Source organism: Siphateles boraxobius, unplaced genomic scaffold (assembly GCF_051911475.1).
Source record: "Siphateles boraxobius isolate OS27281-9 unplaced genomic scaffold, OSU_SipBor_1 35, whole genome shotgun sequence".
In the NCBI taxonomy this organism is placed as follows: domain Eukaryota; kingdom Metazoa; phylum Chordata; class Actinopteri; order Cypriniformes; family Leuciscidae; genus Siphateles; species Siphateles boraxobius.
In genome coordinates, this window is record NW_027508975.1 from 2,571,673 (window position 1) to 2,591,167 (window position 19,495).

The 19,495-nt window shown below is 39.0% G+C and overlaps 1 protein-coding gene across 50 annotated transcripts in view; it reads right to left on the reverse strand.

Moving 5' to 3' along the window:
- Positions 1 to 652: 652 nt before the first annotated feature.
- clasp2 (cytoplasmic linker associated protein 2) overlaps positions 653 to 19,495 on the reverse strand; it is a 52,202-nt gene continuing 33,359 nt past the window's right edge. For 9 of the 50 annotated variants that reach the window (XM_077195876.1, XM_077195879.1, XM_077195877.1 and 6 more), the window contains 20 exons: positions 19,215 to 19,382; positions 19,002 to 19,043; positions 18,172 to 18,279; positions 17,012 to 17,074; positions 16,393 to 16,499; positions 15,597 to 15,620; positions 15,215 to 15,462; positions 15,045 to 15,108; positions 10,338 to 10,501; positions 9,562 to 9,640; positions 7,075 to 7,218; positions 6,783 to 6,926; positions 6,593 to 6,699; positions 6,300 to 6,450; positions 5,589 to 5,790; positions 5,310 to 5,503; positions 5,086 to 5,214; positions 4,746 to 4,952; positions 1,807 to 1,923; positions 653 to 1,697 (listed from right to left, as the gene is read on the reverse strand). In XM_077195876.1, coding sequence (XP_077051991.1) covers positions 1,608 to 1,697; positions 1,807 to 1,923; positions 4,746 to 4,952; positions 5,086 to 5,214; positions 5,310 to 5,503; positions 5,589 to 5,790; positions 6,300 to 6,450; positions 6,593 to 6,699; positions 6,783 to 6,926; positions 7,075 to 7,218; positions 9,562 to 9,640; positions 10,338 to 10,501; positions 15,045 to 15,108; positions 15,215 to 15,462; positions 15,597 to 15,620; positions 16,393 to 16,499; positions 17,012 to 17,074; positions 18,172 to 18,279; positions 19,002 to 19,043; positions 19,215 to 19,382 — 2,552 coding nt within the window. In that variant the 3' untranslated portion in view covers positions 653 to 1,607. Of the gene's footprint in view, positions 1,698 to 1,806; positions 1,924 to 3,601; positions 3,834 to 4,745; positions 4,953 to 5,085; positions 5,215 to 5,309; positions 5,504 to 5,588; positions 5,791 to 6,299; positions 6,451 to 6,592; positions 6,700 to 6,782; positions 6,927 to 7,074; positions 7,219 to 9,561; positions 9,641 to 10,337; positions 10,502 to 14,184; positions 14,242 to 15,044; positions 15,109 to 15,214; positions 15,463 to 15,596; positions 15,621 to 16,392; positions 16,500 to 17,011; positions 17,075 to 18,171; positions 18,280 to 19,001; positions 19,044 to 19,214; positions 19,383 to 19,495 lie in introns of those variants that run through there. The other 41 variants (XM_077195874.1, XM_077195872.1, XM_077195875.1 and 38 more) reach the window with 15 other exon arrangements.

Below are 19,495 nucleotides of genomic sequence, written 5' to 3' on the forward strand. Positions count from 1 at the left end.
ACATCTTAAAGAAAAAAAAAATTGATGACTAACTGGTAAGACCAGCTGATGCTTTTGTGGTGGTGGTCTGGACAGGAAGGCAAACAGGCCTATAAACTTAATTTATAAATATAAATATAATTTTGTGTGTGTGCATATATATATATATATATCATTTTATGATAAATTAATTGTATATTATTTGAAATTTAACCAAGAAAATATATTCAAATAGAAAACAGTTTGTAAATTGTAATATTTCACAATTGTATTGTTTTTACTGCATATTGATGAAATGGAAACAGCCTGTGTGAGCATAAGACTTCTTTATAAAAAAAAGAAATAATAATAATACTACCTACTGTACCTTTATGAAAAAAAAATCTATTTTCTTTAAAAAACCCATACAATCAAGTTGATATTTCTATTTTTTTTTTGTCCATACAAAGAAAGTCAAATGTTTGGATCGGTTTCATTATGGACAAAAAGTGGAAACATTCTTCAAAATATCTTATTTTATGTTCAACAGAAGAAAGAAAATCATAAAGGTGAGAAAATGGTGACAGTTTGCATTTTTAACCCTTTAATGCATAACTTGCATTTTACCTTCATACATTTGTTGTATTTAGTTTCAAGTGACAGAGAAATAAAAAGATAAAAATGAGACAATTAGTTCATTACTGTACATTTTCTTTATTTTAATTTCATCGTTAGCACAGGTCTAGAAATGCAGCGGGAAGAAAGAGAACTTCCTCACGGGGGAGAAAGACCGACACTACAGGAAAGAAGTGACGAGACAGTTGCGGGATTTAGATGCGTAAATACATTTCTACAAATTTCCCATCAGAGAAGAATGACACTATGCTACTTAAAAGAATCCACACACCCTCAGGACGTCACAAGATCTTCTTGAATATTCCTTTGTTAAGGTATATATAGATACATATTGCCTATGTGGTGTGGCCTCGCTGTGATGAGAATCTCAGGTGTGTGTGGCGACTGATGCAGGGCCTGTTGTAACAACCGGATAAAAAGGTTCAGTTTAATTCATGACATGCATATAGCCAAGCAAAGTATGCCTTCTAATAGAGCAAGCTGGACCAACCGCTCATTGTTATGAACTGATATGACCATTAATAATCGATAGTGAGCAATTAGGAACGTTAATGACACGTCGCTCAGACCAAGAAGTTTTGAACTTCATCTTAAAAATCCGAGTTTCTCAAAAGCTCTTTGATAAAAAGAAATGATCTCCATGTCGCACAAAATGACACCCACGACTCTCTCTGCCGGGTTTACGCCCTCCTCCAACGTTTTGCTTCTGACACACACACTTGTAGACACAATCTTCTCATTGACAAGGTGACAAAACTACATCAGACCACCACCCGGTCTCTCAGACACGAACACGGAGCGATGGTGATCCTAGTTGGGAAGATGCGTTTCAATCCGACTGGAAGGTGACGTGGGGCCGGAGGAGGGTGTCCAGCAGTGTAGGTGGCATGCGGCTTTGCGTATCTGTATGCAAGCGGGTGTAGGTGTTTGTTTGTGTATGCATGTGAGTTAAAAAGCCAGCTAGGGTCCCCTGCACTAAGAGAGTGCTGTAGTTCTGAATAGTGACGGCACGGCTACAGGCCCTGCCCTCCCAAATCTGAAGACTGGTCACTTCCACTGGAGCCGCTCTGCGCTCGCTTTATGTACAAATTCAACAGTTTCAGCTGGGAAGAGAGAAAATGTGCATGTTATAGATTACTCTATAAAGACAGAGCGATAGTGAGAGTAAGGAGGGTAAAAAAAAAAGACATTTAATAAGAGGAAAGTGCTCACCTTGCTGCCGGACAGCTGGCTGAGGTGAGGTTTCAGATCCTCTCCAATGACAGCATAGACGGCCACAAGGCAAAATACACACGCCTTTCGTACACTGCTCTCAGAGTTATCATAGCCCTGCGAATGAGAGAAAATTACAATCAAAACATGCAGGGACCACCTTTAAAATGCCCCAATTATGCCCTTATAAAAATTCTCCTACAACAGGTTTACATGCATCAAAGACCATAAAAACTTTAATTTTCACATAATTTACATAGCAGCATCAGCTCTTTTCTCTTAGTGTCTGAAATGGTTCAATCAAGAACTTGGTCTCACTAAACCCCTCCATTCTGAGAGCCTGCTCTGCTCTGATTGGTCCGATGGCCCAGTCTGTTGTGATTGGTCTACTGCTTACAGTTTGTGTCAAAAACGCTTATTACTACGTGCTTTCACTCTGGAAGTTTAGTTCGAAACGGGGCACGGATTGCATGAAAAATTGCCAATGTGAAAGCTGTCTTGCGGACCCTGGTGTGCACAGAAGTGCCGTTTCCTCTGCTGCGCATAATAGCACCAAATTTATAAAAAACACTATATATTGAGTTCTGTCATGTGGCGTACACGTTTCTGATGATGTAAGATGAACGCAAGAGCACCAGGGAATTAACACCTGCTCACACCAGAAGAGATAACTATATTAGGATCCATGCCAGTATACAATAAAGTTCTGTTTCTTCTGATTGGCTGCCAATGCTTTATCATTCATCAAATGGTATCTGCAAGGATTTCCAGTCAGGATTTAGATTGTATCATGGTACTGAGACTGCTCTAATTAGAGTTACAAATAATTTGCTCTTATCATCCAACCGTGGTTGTATCTCTCTATTAGTGTTACTGGATCTTAGTGCTGCATTTGATACTATCGACCACAACATTGTTTTGAATAGACTCGAAAAATATTTTGCCATTAGTGGAATTGCATTGGCATGGTTCAAATCATACTTATCTGACCATTACCAATTTGTTGCAGTAAATGAAGAGATGTCATATCAATCACATGTTCAGTATGAAGTACCACAAGGCTCAGTACTAGGACCGTTGCTTTTCACCCTGTACATGCTACCCTTGAGAGATATCATTAGGAAGTATGGCATTACCTTTTACGCTGATGATACTCAGCCCTATACTCTAGAACCTAGAAAACTGTCTAACACTCGATGGGTGCTATGTCAAGTCTTTGTCGTCAGTTGTGAACCTGGGTGTGCTCTCAATGACAAATGCGAAACAGTAAGTTCATGCTTTCATGAACTCAAGGCTAGATTATTGTAATGCTCTACTGGGTGGTTGCCCTGCACTCTTAATAAACAAACTCCAGCTGGTCCAAAATGCAGCACCTAGAGTTCTTACCAGAACCAGGAAGTACGACCATATTAGCCCAATTCTGTCAACACTGAATTGGCTCCCTATTACATTGTATACATTTTAAAATCTAACTAATGACCTACAAAGCACTAAATGGATAAGCTCCTCAGTACTTGAGCGAGCTATTAACACATTACAGTCCTTCACGTCTATTGCGATCTCAAAATTCTGGCCATTTGATAAAACTTCAGTTTAAATCTAGAATGAAAACACATCTCTTTAACCTGGCATACATATAGCACATTATCAATTTCTATAATTAGTTAAATTATTGTTTGGCTGCATAAATTAGGTCAACTGGAACAGGTTACACCCGATGTACGAGTTACATCGTAAGAAGAATGGCATCTACACTAACATTAGTCTGTCTGTCTCATCCTTGACCCGAGGTTACCGTAGTCAGCCGGTTCCGGTCCGTATCCAGATCAGATGGTGGACCTTTACCTAGACACGACCAAAACGCAGCCCTGAATGTCAGCAGAGACCGTGTCAACTAGACAATCCCTGTGAAGGCCTCGTCGACAGGACAGCGGCACAGATCCTCAGCAGAGATCACAAGAACCAGACAGGTCCTCCACACAGACCTTATGGCCAGCTTTGGCTCCATACCGGCGTGATGAATGGATCTTCAAGCAAAAGGAACTGGATGAATATTTCAATGCTACCGATCCTGATCTGAATTTTGACTTTTGAAGCAGCCTGAATCATAATGACACCGTGTTTGTTCATTGGCCAGAGGAAAACCTGCCCCCCGACTGAGCCTGGTTTCTACCAAGGTTTTTTCTCCATTCTGTCACCTGATGGAGTTTAGGTTCTTGCCACTGTCGCCTCTGGCTTGCTTGGGACGCTTAATATTCAACAATGTTATTGATCTGACTGTACTGACACTGTTGTATGAGAACTGAGCTGGATGATGATAAAATCATTTTTTGCTTTATAGATGAAATTAACTAATTTAATAATTGATGATCTTTACAACGGAACTGAATCAACACTGAACTGACTTCAGCTGAACAACAGCCAAAACACATCATTTTCCTGTTATCACAGTAAACCTGCTTTAAACCAATATTTATTGTACAAAGCACTATATAAATAAAGGTGACTTGACCAGCTAGGGAAAAAATCCTTCTGAAAGTGATTCCAACGATATCGATCCTGTGTTATCATTATAGTTGTGGACTTCCCTATTCTTATAGAATTAGAATGATTATTAAAACTTGATAATTATTGTTCCCTGATTCCCTGCCATATATAAAAGTTAAAAGTTTGGGGTCGATAAGATTTGTTTTCAAAGAGGTCTCTTATGCTCACCAAGGCTGCATTTATTAGATAAAAAAATTGCAGTACAAACATACCTTTTTTCAGGATTCTTTCAAAAGAACAGCATTTATTTGAAATGGATTTAATTTGGAGATTTTAAAATGTCTTTATTGTCATTTTTGATTAATTTAATGCATCCTTGATGAATGGAAGTATTAATTTCTTTTTAAAAAACGGTCGTTTTAACGGTAGTGTATATAAAGTACAGTGTTTACCTGAATGAGCCCAGGGACGATCTCTGGGAGCATTTGAACGAGACCCTCTTTGGGCAGCCGGTCGATGACTTTGGTGAGCATCTTGATGGCAGCCAGGTTGATGGGGTAATCTGCTGACTGGATGATGGGGCATAGCACCTTGATACACTGATCGGGACTTATTGAGGTTGCCAACATAGACGCTCCTTCTTCTGCGGCCCGCACCACCTGATTCAGAGAGAAAAGGACATTTTGTGCCTGGGTTTAGATTTGCGCTTTAGTTTGGGTTGTCAGTCTTACGTGCTTCACATCTGTGTGAATTGTGATTTTTGGGTGAACTATCCCTTAAGGGACGCCTGACCTCTTTGTGTGGGTCTTTATGTGCTTCCAGGGTCTTCATAATGGTGAGTTCCGCATAGTTTTTAAAGCGCCACGGCTGCCTGTTAAGGATTTCCTTTAACACCCGGAGTGCTAGTGCCCGAATCACGTGCTGAGAGAGAAAAATATAGAACAGCAACTATATTTAGTTGTCCTCATGACCTCACATTAGAGTGCGTTTACAGCAGTGAGTATGTTTGCGATCACCTCTCCATCCCCAAGTGTTTCCAGGAGCAGCAGGAGGATGGTTTTGAAGTGCTCGTCCCAAACATGCAGTTGTGTTTCTCTGATCAGCCGCATTAGCTCACACAGCGCAGCTTTCCTCTCTTCCACTCGTTCGCTGTGATTCGAGAGCTCCTTCAGGAGCTCAGAAACCACCTCAGACTGGTCCACACCACTGTCTGTAACACCATCAGCAGAAAGGAAGTAAGACACACACAGGTTTACATGCATACACTTGACCAAGCAGTTACAGAGGTGCATTACCATCAGTGAGGCACTCGGCATCTTGGTCTGCATCTTTCAGGCTTTTATTAAAAGGGGAGGAGCTGAAGGAAGAGTCAGAGTAGCTGACTGGCTGGTATTCCCCTTTTGGGCGGGGACTCGACGAGAGGAGTGGCATTGTATTTAGCAGAGATGTCTTGTTATCCAGCGCCGTCCGACCAGAGTCCGTGGTTTGATCACAACCCTGTAAAGAGACACATTAATAATACATTCACACATCAGTGATATGCTTTTAGATTTCGGTGTATTTTATAATCTGATTATATGGCGCCCTGGAATACTTGATTCTAACTGGTCAATATCCACAGCGAAAAGTCAAACGGTTTTATATAATGAGTGCTTATCTGTATTATCTTATCTGTATCACCATAGCCCATGGAAAAATACCAGTACTTTCATATCACTCTGCAGTCTTTGCCTTTTTATATCAGGTCATCTCAAGTGTTATTTAAGTATTATTTATATAATATTATAGTATTTATCAATATGATAATTTAATTAGAATTTATTTAAATTTTGTTGTGCTTTTGTCATTATTACATTTTTAAAAATATTTCTATTTAGCATGATTTTTTTGCACTACACATTACAGACTAAAGAAAGCTGAACATGTAAAAAAAAAACATAAAAGGTCCTCTTTTATCACCACTGACTGACAGTGACAACATCTTTTACTAAATTTGCTTTTCTTACCTCTTCTCCACCATCTCCATCTCTTTTCCGCGCTGGCTCTGTCATGTCCTCTTGGCTGCGGACGCTGAAGTTCTGGATGGCCTGACTGACTCCTCTTAGGGAGCTGTAGATCTCCTCAGAGTTCATGTTCTCGGTATCGTAATCAAATGCACTGTGAAATGATACACACACATCATTTACATGTAAAGTTTAGCTACACAGAAATGCTGAGCAAACAACTAAATAACCCAAAATCACAGCATTTATGAAGTGAATCTATGTCAATGTTAGTAGTTTGAGACCCAGTGGCGTACCTTGGTGAGGGTGTGTTTTGTGATGTGTTGGTAGGGGATGTTAAAGGGCTCGACCAACTAGCTGGTGATCTTGGGGTGTGTCGGGTGAGTGGGCTTCCCATTGTAGCCTGCAAGATAAAAATAAAAAAACATGTGTTAGTGCTAACAGAAACGTTGTTCAGAAGCGGTTCTTAAAGAGTTTGTTACTCACCTGGGCTGTGTTGCCAGTGTTTCGTAGGTGGTTCTGCAACAATTTGGTGGCTCCATCCTGAAAGGTTTTAGGTAGTGCAGCAAGAAGCATTGTGAACTCTGGTGTGTTCAGCTGAAACAGCGAGATCAACACCGACTGCGCTGCCTGTAATCAGAGCACATAATTAGACCTTCAAACCAATCAACACCACTAGTGGAGTTCTAACAAGCTATAAATAAACAGCTCACGTTATAAAGATTAAAATGTAGAAACAAAAGAAATATTCATGTAATAAGCACATAATGTCTTGTACCTTTCTGACATCCGAGCTCTTGGGTTCGGTGGTCCACGTAATGATACGAGACACTGCCAATCTGGTTTCGCTTGAGTTGACAAAATCCTGTGGCTCCATTTGTAGTGTCAGTGTCTCTATGTACTTCAATATGGCCACCTTCACCTGAAACATTATTTTTATGTTACAACTCTGCAACAAAATCATCTAAGGCAAATTATGTCATCCAAGACCACAGTAGCATTCACTCCAAAAACATTTTTACCTCTTTTTTTATTAAACCCTTCTTTAATCAATCTTCTCCACATAAAGACCAATCAGAATCAAACATGTTTCCACACATCAACGCTGCAGACCATCCGTTACAGACAAGCACACCAAGTCACTTAATTACAGCTATTCCTAAATCCATGAAATGAAGCAAGACAGCAGGGGGAAGTTGGGACGAGCATGACGGGTGTGATTGGGCACAGCGTTTCGAAGGCAAAAGGCTTGTGTATTTGTGTTGTGCTCTGCTCTCGTTCACTGACGCCCCCCTCTCTCAAACATCAACCTGCTTCTGTCAAGGCAGTAACTAGGCCCTCAACAAGAACTTTCTCCCACATTTTCTACACTACCTTTCAAATGTTTGGGGGCGGTTATTTAAAAAAGAAAGTTTTTGAAAGTCTTATGTCCTCAGCAAGGCTGAATTTATTTAATTAGAATAAAAAATAAAGTAATAGCTAAAATTTGAATATATTTTGAAGTGTAATTTATTCTTCAGTCACATGATTCTTTAAAAAACCTTCTAAAATGCTGATTTGCTGCTTAAGAAACATTTCTTATTATTATCAGTGTTGAAATCAGTTGTGCTGCTTCATTTTTAGTGGAAACTGTGATACTTTTCAGGATACTTTGATGAATAGAAATAGTTGCAACACACATTTCTATACTGTCAACTTGATACATTTATTACATCCTTGCTGAATAAAAGTATTAAACTCTTTTACAATTTCTTTTACTGTAATAGTGGTGAATTACGGGCGGAAATCTGCGTATGAAGATTCTGTGAGTTACTTATCCCTGTCGGTTAATTCTGAATAAAAGTCGAGCTAGCTTAGCTGAGGGGTTTTAGTTGTGGGAGCTGCGCGTTACAGAATTGCTTCCCCTGTGTCTCACTGACCTGAACTGCTTGATTCCACAATTGGATATTTTCCTGCAGTGTGCAAGCATGCCGTCGCTTTCTGAGGGGAAGCAATTCTATAGCCCCGCCCCCGTACCAGCAACAGCGCCTTCTCCCCGGCTTCAGAGAGAGAGAGGGAGAGCACGTCAATGAAAGGGAGCCCTGACAGACACGCAGATAAGGGGGAGAAAACTGGACAGGGTGCGGTAATAAGTCATACTGCTGAAAAAAGATGCCGAATGTGAGGTAGATGAAAGGGAGAGGTTTGGTTAGAGGGGAGTTAGGCAGATGTGGTTATGGGATTGGTGTAGGGCAGTGTTTCCTACAGGATTTTCTTGTTGCAGCAGGAGACGTCGACAATTTTTCAACACTATTTTACAGTGTCCTTGCTACATGTAGTTACTATAGTAATAACTATAAATTATGAATAATCACATGCAACTAACCCTAAACCAAACCCAAAAGTAAGTACATGTAGTTAATTATTATTACTCGGTACTTAAATGTATAATAACACTGTAACACGGACACCGTACAATAAAGTGTAACCCAATTTTTCTCCCACATATTTTTTTATTCAAATAATTTTTAAAAGTTTTTTACCCTCACATTCATCAATAAATTGTCATTTAATGCTCCCTGTTATTATTGTGAATTAAAACAATAAAAATTTGTTTTTGGAAATTAAAATAATACTAAAATAAGATGAAAAACCAAAAACTAGAAATTTTAACCTGGCGACAAGTTGGGGAAAAAAAGCTTTAATTGAAGCACTAAAACTGAATATATATATATATATAAACTACTAATGAAAAACGAAAATATAAAAGATAAAGGCTAATACAAAATGTTAATAAATATTACTAAAATAACTTTAGGATCCTATCAATACAACACAAATGTGCACTTTAGTATTGTAAAAAAAAAAAGATAAAGACTTTCAAAAAACTTGATTTAATGGATTCATTAATAAGAATGGTAACAAATGAGCGATTGGTTTACAAATTCAACAATGCAATAGCAATACAACACAGCTAAAATGGTGGCTCCTCATTTTCAGCTGCGGTGCAGGAAACACTGAGGTAGAGGTTGGGGACTCTTATGCAAAACAATGTCCTTGTGGTTTGCATGAGCTTTAATGGAGGTGTAACAACAACAACAACCTGAGTACATTGAGCCAGCACATGACATCCTGTAGAAACTCCAAAGCAAGCACTTAAGCAAGACCTGACAGCCATGTCAGGATACTTTTACATTCACTGAAAGCAGCATGTTGCAGGACACTGTCAGTTCTACTCGCCCATCCATACAGTGAGAAGATACAGTGTCACTAAAAAAACACTTACCTTTAAGTTTGGTGTCTGTGTTTGGTCAACTGTGAATCTCATCAGGATGGTGAACTGCAGATCATTCGGGAAAGATTCTCTGAAGAAAGACACGAGAGGAATAAATGAATAATTCTTGAGAGCAGATATCTGTGGACCCTTGCAGAAATAATAGCTGACAGGGTTACACTTTATTTCAATAGTTCACTTTAGACATTCTACTATAGGTAACTCTGCAACTACATGTCAACTACCAGTCATTAGAGTATTAGTAGACTGTTAGTTTAGGGTTAGTAGAATAAGTTGATATGCAGTTGTAGAGTTTCTTCTAGTCAGTATAATGTCTATTGTGGAGCATCAAAATAAAGAGTTAGCAGATATTAAGCAGACAGTCTACTAATACTCTAATGACTGCTAGTTGACATGTAGTTGCAAAGTTACTTATAGTTAGTAGAATGTCTTAAGTGGACTATTGAAATAAAGTGTTATAGACCTGCTATCACTATTAGAAAAAAGGTTCAGTGGGTTCTACATAAAGAGAAATGCCTTAAATGATTGCTTGATACTTTTAATCTTAAACAGGTTATTTAATTTTTTTTCTGGTGAAAGTGTTTACGAGCTGTTTAATTTGTAAATTTATTTAAAATTAAAAATGCATTCAAACAAAATTAAAGGTACAGTCAATAATACATCATCAAACTTATAGTTAGCAGTTAGTTACTTATAGTTAGTAGAATGTCTAAAGTGGACTATATAAATAAAAGTGTTGCAGCTTCCGGTTTTTCCATGCAACACACCTTGTGACGTCTAGGGCTCTCTGTACTTTGGCTTGTACTGAGCCGAGCAGGTCCGCTCCCATTTTCTTCAGCAGTTGTGTGAGCAGCACAAACAGCCAGTCCTGCAGATCCTCCTTATGAACCACAATGAAGTCCACAAGTGTCTCCAGAAACATGCTGAACACCTGTGCAAACATCATCAGCAAAATAAACATCAGATCACAACAAAAGTCAAATCAATAAATGACCATGTACAAAAGTAATCAGTTTTGATTCATGCATTCATCTTGTTCAGTCAGAGGGCAATCATTGTTCATTTGTTAGAGATAGTTATGATTTTTATCCCCAAGTATGTCCCCAAAATGTATAAGCAGCGCCAATGTCATGTTCCACCTTCATCTGAAAATGTGATAAGCAAGATATAAAATTCCCCCCCAAAAAAATCTCCAAATGAATAGCAAAGCGTAAAGTGACTAAAAGACCCACTTTCTGTATAAAGGCAAATGGAAACGGCACAAATTGTAAATTATCATGATGGTCTCTTGATGGTACAGCTGCACAATTCTGGATAAATAGAGTAAAACATATATATAAATAAAGATAACAATTCTCCCATGATTCAGAACCGACAACTAAACATAATAACAATTTACTAGAGGTTGTGACAAAATGTTAATTGCAGAAGACTATTTAAATAATATTCAATTTAAATATTGAATGAATGATTCAATGACAAATACATTTTTTAAGCCAGATGTTGCCACCCACTGGTGTAACGATGTATTTGACTATCTTTATTTAAAACGTCAAGTTACTTTAAAAAAATGATTTCCTCTATTTAGGAAATTCAGATTCAAAGGCATAATAGACATCGTTGTCAAATCATTGTTATTTAGGAATAAGAACACGTGGGTGTTTGAATCGAGGTGATCTTTTAACGATAAATAGCGCAGCACTAATGGTCTCCACATACTTATCAATAGTGATATGGGGAAGTAATATAAAATACAGAAATATGGGGAAACTGCATGTTAACAAAAATCCATTGATAGCTTTTGTATATTTGAAAATTCTCTATGTGATCTGAAATATAAAAAAAAGAGAATCAAATGATTTTAAATTGCACATTATGATTTAACCAGCCGGTTTTTTAGATAAAGGTACAACTTAGTTATTTACATACTTGGGGAAAAAATCTGAAGATTTGTCTCTTTAAAAACATAAATACATTCTGAAACATCAAACATACAGATTACTGATGAGATATTGATGTTTATAATAGATACATTTTAGATATACTTGATTAGTTAACAGCAAAGACACAGATTAATTGCAGGATCAACAACATCTTTGACATCACATATTCACCATCCTATTTGGTTACTGATTAGTATATTAGTAAAGTAGATTGCCCTGTTAGTGCTCAGTCCCAAAAGCACAGCCAAAAACTGAATAAATGCTTTCCAGCTATTTATTAGAGCAGCATCTCACAGTTTCTGGATATAGACATGGCACTAAAACAAACAAACAAGCAGTAAAATAAAATAAAATAAATAAAAATGTGCACAAAAGTTATCCAAACTTACTCTCTACAGTTCCACCACAGGGAAAGGCATGAAAAGAAACAAACACACTGGTGAATTTCCATAACTGTGGGACCATTTTTGGAACAACATGAAATTAAAATAAATTTAATTAAAAGGTCCACTATGTAACTTTTGTCATACATCAATCCTTCTTCCAAAAAGTGTTTTTGTCTTACTCTGATTCACTATGGCAAGCATGCTATAAGTGTTTATATTTTAGACCTGACTGGATGGTTTTCACAGGAAATTGCATGGTGTCACTCGCCCATGTAGGGCTGGGGCGGTATGGATTTTTTCTAACCGTGGTAGAAATTCCCGCGGTATAGCGGTAAACCGCTTTAAATCAATGAATCAATATAATGCGACACAACGTGCACACATGTGCAGGCCGATGTTTTTTTTGCGGTGATGACGGTGATGAGCTCAGACCCGCGGTTGGAGTCACGTGACCGCGGTATTGCGGTAATCGTCCCAGCCCTACGCCAATGTGTGTCTCGCCAGATCCATAACTTGAGAAAAGTGGCTCCGGCTACTTTGACGCGTGTCTGGTGTGGGAGCGGCAGAGGTGTGTGTGTGTGGGAGCGGCACAGGTTAGTTGAGTGTGTGTGTGTGTGTGTGTGTGCGCGTGTGGTGTGGGAGCGGCAGAGGTTAGTTGAGTGTGTGTGTGTTTGTGTGTGTGTGTGTGTGTGTGTGTGTGTGTGTGAGCGGCAGAGGTTAGTTGAGTGTGTGTGTGTGTTTGTGTTTGTGTGCCCGTGTGGTGTGGGAGCGGCAGAGGTTAGTTGAGTGTGTGTGTGTGTGTGTGTGTGTGTGTGTGGTGTGGGAGCGGCAGAGGTTAGTTGAGTGTGTGTGTGTGTGTGTGTGTGTGTGTGTGTGTGTGTGTGTGTGTGTGTGTGTGTGTGTCTGGTGTGGGAGCGGCAGAGGATAGGTTCACAATGAGTGAGAAAGGTTTACACGATGGAGCTGCTAAATCTCCATCCTCAGAGGAATCACCCGTTTTGAACAAACGCCGCACAGAGGAGTCTCTACTTCGGAAAAGAGAACGAGCTCATAATAAAACCCCAGTCAACATTGGCTTGGCTTTTTGGAGATAGCGAGAACCGAGGGATTTGAAATGCTGTAAAAGGAGGTGGCGTTTTTATTACTCAACAAGTGAGTAAGGTATTTTATTGAACAGATAAATTGCCATATGTATGTCTTTAAAGTATGTATGACGTATGTATGACGTATGTTTAGAGACGTACGACTCGGCTTGGCTCGCCTAACTTTGACTCGGTTTAATTTTCCACTGCAGTTTAGTACTGCTTCATTGAGAGCGGGATTATAGACTGATCATTATAGTTGCCTCGCCTCTATTGCCATGACATTATCGTAAACGCTGGAGCCAATTTTTTAAAAAAAAAGTTGTTTAAAAAAGTCATGCAAACAAATGATACTGCATTGGCTGTTGCTGACTATTTAAATATAGTGGGTTTGGTGTCTCGTGACGCAAATCCAATGCCGCTGTTAGTGACGATTCTCTCTGACCAATCAGCTATCTGCAGTATTTACACATCACATTTTAGTGTCGGTACGGCTCGCTTGGAACCTCAACCGAGGTGGTACTAAAAAATTACCATTGTACATAGTGGAAAACCCCCAAAAGTGAGCCGTACCATGCAGTGTAAAAGCACCGATACAGAGTTCATTGTAAAGCATCATTTATTGTGAAGGCTCATTTCATTATGGTTGTTGTAGCGCTGTGCTGGAATTTATTTTCAAGAAAGTATCATGTCTAATAATGAATAAAGCTACAGTAACGTCTTCAGCTAGTCAGCTTGAGATCCTTTCCATCTAAACTGGTTATATCTCTTAAATCTAGTGAATGTTTTATGAACAGTAGGATAACCATATTCATCCACACAGCCGAAGCCCAACCAAAACAATATTCTTCTGCAAAATTCACGCAGTTTTGTTTTTTTAACTGCTAGAGGGCCAAAAGTTACATAGTGCACCTTTTTTAAAAATTATAAAATCATTTCATTTTAAAATGTAAACATGTTATTGTACCGTACTATGGAAATTATTAACAAAAAAGGGAGAAAGAAAAATAATGCACCCCATTAAATCATGACCATAAATGAACAATATAATCTGGGGAAAAAGGTCAAATAAATAAATAAGCATATTTTTTCATTTATATATCCACACAAAAGGATCCAGGGATTTCCAGACCCTTGAAGAACAGTTCTGGAGGCTGTAGAATATAATCATGTTGGACAGGAGTGAGAGAATGACTTTTGTACCTTAAAAGAGGCAGAACTGATACCGGATTCTGCCGTGCCGAAGCCTCTGGGGTCACGCTGCAAATCAGAGAGAGGGGCGGGCCATGAGCCCTGTAATCAGATATATGGGGCGGAGCTACGGGCTACCCGACAAGAGAGAGAATGCCAGAAGGAGGTTCCAGGAAATCATTATAAGCGAGAGAAAGAGAGACACCTCAAACGCGGGTTAGTCTGTGTGTGTGTAGGACTGGGCTGTGAACGTTGTAGGAATACTGTACCTTTCCTGATGCGTTTAAAGCTGGTGTTCCGCAAATTAGACTATACACTTTTTTTTTTATCGGAATTATGTACATTTATATTTATATATATATATTTTTTTCCTTATGCTGACTTAAATGTCAACGCTTATACTGAAATCTATCTATATGGAAAAAATGCTATATTGAACTTTCATATGTGATTTTCTCATGTCTTTCCTAAAGTCCAACTATTTGCATTATATTTTTAAGATCTATTTTTTTGGAATTGTGACAGTCCCGTGGGTGAGTATGCGTGAGTGCAAGCATGAAAGAGAGAAAAGCTACGGAGGAAGTTTGGCCTGGCGTTGCAGTGGTTGAAAAAGACGAGCTTTTAATTTTTCTGAAATCAGAAACCCACTCAAACCAAACCATGCGATTAGCCACGGTCCTCAACCCGAGAGTTAGTGTACACTGCACATGCCCGAGAGTGTGGATCTGTGAGTCTGTGGCGAGAATATGGGCTCTGGGTGAGGCAGAATCCGATACAGTCAAGCAGTTCTGTGTGATGCAAGAGTTCATGCTGGTTTACGTCTGCAGGAGTGTGTGCTTGTGTGCGTGAATGAAAGTGGCATGCGAAGGTACCTTGCTGTGTGGGTCTGCAAACATCCTGGTGAAAATTTCACATAACCTCTTCAGCTCAACACGGCTGAAATGGATAGAAAGAACTAATTAAACACAAACTTGCATTGAACATGAGAGAGTTTATTTACATATGAAACTTTAGGAATATGAGAAACATAAGAATGTGTTACCTGAGAGTTCGCTGGTTTTTCAGCAAGGCCTGCAATCCCATCAGCCCCTCTTTTCTCTCGGACCAGTTGGCAGAGGCACAGCGATTGAGCACTTCGGCCACGTCCTCAGTCTGCCGCATATACGTTGGAATACTGCCATTTCGGGAGCTGTACGAGCGCTCTGAACACGCGCTGGAGGCGTCGCTATTTGCATCATCATCTGAGTACATCCCATAGGTGTCATACCGCCGCCGAGCTGGTTTCTTTTGCTAAGGAAACAAAATGAAATCCGTATGATCATTTTAGGTATGAATTAAACACAGACAACTTGAAGGAAAGACTGAAAATGTAAGTTTAACATCAGCTTTAATGCAGAGACAGACAGAAAGCCAGACAGACTAACCTTGCCCCGCATATCTCCTAAAAGCTGGCAGCATTGATAAAGCCAAAAGGTTAAAGTTAAAGCATGATAGACAAGTTAAAGACAGACATTTAAGCGTATGATACATTGGTTATGTGAATCTTATGTTAATTTTGTGAGTACAGTTCTTTGCATAAGTTTGATATTAATAGTAAAAAATAATGCTGTGGATCAGTACATTTGACATCCCTACACAAGAGCATGTATATACAGCACAAATTACCATTCAAAAGTTTGGGGTCGGTAATGTTTTTTTTCTTCCATTTCATATAAAAAAAAAAAGTCTCTTATGCTCACCTAGGCTGCATTTATTTGATCAAAATATAGTAAAAACAGCACTATTGTGAAATATTACTGTGAAAAATCTTCATTCTTCAGTGTCACATGATCCTTCATTTATAAATGATAATATAATATGCCGATTTGGTGGTCAGGAAACATTTCTTATTATGATCAAAATTAAAAACTGTTGTGCTGCTTTATATTCTTTTAGAAATCTTGATCACATTTTTCAGGATTCTCTGATTAACAAAGTTCAAAATAAAGCATTTACCAATTTAACACATTCTTGCTAAATAAAAGTAATTTCTTTTAAAACAAACATCTTACTCACCTCAAACTTTTAAATGATTTATATAAACAAAAAGATTTATCTTTCTTTAAATGGCTAAACATGAGATTCTGGATATGTAAATGTCTGAGAAAAAAGGCATGTAAACTTATATGTGAGTGGTGTGTAAGCAGAGTTCCTGTGTGAGACTATGTATAATATATTTACCAGTGCATCTGCCAGGGCTTCTTCCACGTCTGATCCGGTGTTCAGCACTCTCATGGCACTAACTGAAGATGAGAGACGACTGGACTGAGACATACCCAACCCAGAACCTACAACACACATCACACATTTTACACACACATCCACAAAAACTAAGAAAAACACCTACACGTTCAAACAAAAAAACGCATGCAGTGATCTTATCGTTACTGAGCAATCAATTAAAATAATGCACCAACAATAAAGACTTCGAGACTAGAGAACCAAAAACAAATGATCACAATATAAAACATTTATGAAAAATAACCACAAATGCCCAAACAACAACAACAAAAAACAATTCCAAAAACAAGGACACGTAGAAAAAAACTTGGGTTAAATTCAGGAAAAATCATAAGTACACTGAAAGGTTTTCCACGTGAATCTACTTGAATACGGTTGTTATCGAGGTAATGGTTGCAACGGTTGTTATGACTAAAACTAAACTTAAAGCATGCAGGTCCGATGAAAGCTAAACTGAAAGAAGCAGAAGGATGAGATGAAAAACTAAAACTCAAAAAGTGACAATGACTTAAAAAAAAGTTTTTGAAAAGAGTCCTGTGCCGCTGAGGTGACAGTTCACCTGCTGCCCCGAAGGCATCTGGGGCATGAAGAGCACCAGTTGAGCGCGAATAATGCCGGGATGCTGCAACACACACACAAGAATGCAAACAAGCACACACACGTAAATAACCAGGCCGGTGTTAGAGCTCACCAGAGAAACTCCCAATTAGCAGTAAAGTGAGAACGTCCCATCACCAAACACACACATGCCCTGCTGTGACACACAATTTCACACACTTCAAGTTTCAGTGCTGAAGGATATTAGTCCAGTTCTGCATTACAGCAAGAATATTTTCACACTTTCATCAAGTTAGGTAAAATAAGTTTTAAATGTGTCATACCTAACATCAAATATATTGCTGGAAGCAGACAGTCTCTATCTTAAATGTTCTTATCTTTATTCCACTTTGAAACTTGTGCCACTCAAAATAAATGTGCAATGAATATGTTGATTCTTAAAAACAAAACAAAAAAAAACAATCAAAAAAGACATCATCTGTGATGTTGAAGTATGTATAGATTCCAAGAACACAAGATGAGATGTTACTATCCTTTGTGCAAGCACTTCCAAGAGTTCATGAACAGTGAGCCTGATGAAATTTGGGGAGCGCACCGTGAAATTTTGGGGAGCGTGAAAAAAAGAGAAAAAGTTTCATGTACATTTTTGTGCAGAAGGAATGTACATGAAACCTTTTTTTTTACATTAATAAAATGAATTTTAATTGCATGTTAACTATTAGGGTTATTCCTAATAATTCCTGTCTGAGGTTTTATCTTTACGATACTTTTTCTCTGGTGTGCTTCATTTATGGACCATCTCAGACAAAGCTTATTTCAGCATCCATCAGTAATGTTCACCATGTAAGATGCGGTAAAAAAAAACTGCTTCCTGACCAGGAGGCTGAACCATGTGAGGGATTTTTAACCCCAAAGATATTCTTAATACAATGTGCGCCAGCAGTGGAGCACAAACATTTGTGTTTGGCAGCTGCAAAAAGCAAACTGAGTCCAGCAAAGAGCAAAATGTGCAAAAGCTTTACTTCCGGTTTCAAATGAAGCAAAGGAGGACATATCGCTTTTCATTTTTCAACATGGCATGATCTTGCCTAATCGTTTATGCCCCTGCTGTGTTGAAGCTGATTGGTCCTGGTAGATGAAATGGTTGCCGTGGTTACTCACCGAGCGGCGTGAAGGAGCGCACAGGGCTGGTGTCTCTGCTGCTCTCTCGACTGGCCTCACGACTGCAGCCCTGACTCACGCTAGGCCGTGGTATACGACTACCCCTCGCTGACCCACCCCCAAGAGAAAACACCAAGAAAAGAGCAGAGAGAAAAAAAGATAAAGAAGAACAGAGACATTGGAGGGTATAACAGACAGACAAAGCAGGAGTAATATAGAAGGAATAGCCGTAACAATTACACGGAGTATTGTTAAACACTGAAATGACAATGGAGTTTGAACTTTTTGAGAGAAAAAAGAGGTCCCAAAACAGAGCCCTGAGGAACCTCACATAGAATAGGCAGGAAGACAAAAAAAAATAAACTCAATATTTGTACTAATTTCTGGAGTCCATGCACAAATTCCACATTAAAGGAATAGATTAGAAATGAGCAGACATTCACTCACAGGACAAACAATTAAAAGGTTAGGAATTAAAGGGTGAATGTTATTAAATAGGAGGGTCTGAAATAGGTCTGGATGTTTGCTTTTATATCCTATCTCTTAACCAATGTTCAACGTTCATCTGCATTCATGAGATGGACTTCACACATTCATTTTTTACAAAGATCAGCATCAAGCTGTGGGGTTTAACATCACAGCAGACAAGGGAAGACCCAGCAGGTTAATGAGGCAGCATGTTCTGCTTTCCCAAAGCAGTGTGTTACACGTGAAACAGCACAACCTCCAGCATGAAACACCATTAGGATGACAGCCCCAGCTTAGACAGGCAGATCGATTATCATTATGGGATCGCTGGCAGAGACCAAGGCAAAAAAAAAATGTCATACCTCCTTTTGATCCATTGTAGATGTGGCTGATGTTTGAAGGAGCTTTGATTGAAAGAAAACATTTCAGTTTTGGTAAGAACACTATCACCGATTTGCGTGAAGGCCTACAGAAGTCTTGGGGCCAATTGCAAATGGACACTCACTGATAAAGAAGGTATTTTATCCATCAGACAGAAGAGATTCTCAAGGTCACAGACAGAAACGAGTGCTTACCAACAGACAGGCGTGTGGGGCTGGAGTCTCGACTGCAGCCTTGACTGCGCGGGATCCTGCTGCGACGGTGGGAGCCTGGAGCAGCACTCACACGCTGAGCTCCCGTACTGAGCGTGCTCAGAGCTGTACTGGTCAAAACCCGGCCTGGGGAACCCGAGCGAGAACCCGCTGTAAATATATAGAAAATGAAAAGACAAAAGAACTGTGAGACTGACAGACAACTAAATGCATTAACAAACATCTTTATATTTAATCAGGGCTTGACATTAAAACCCATCTTG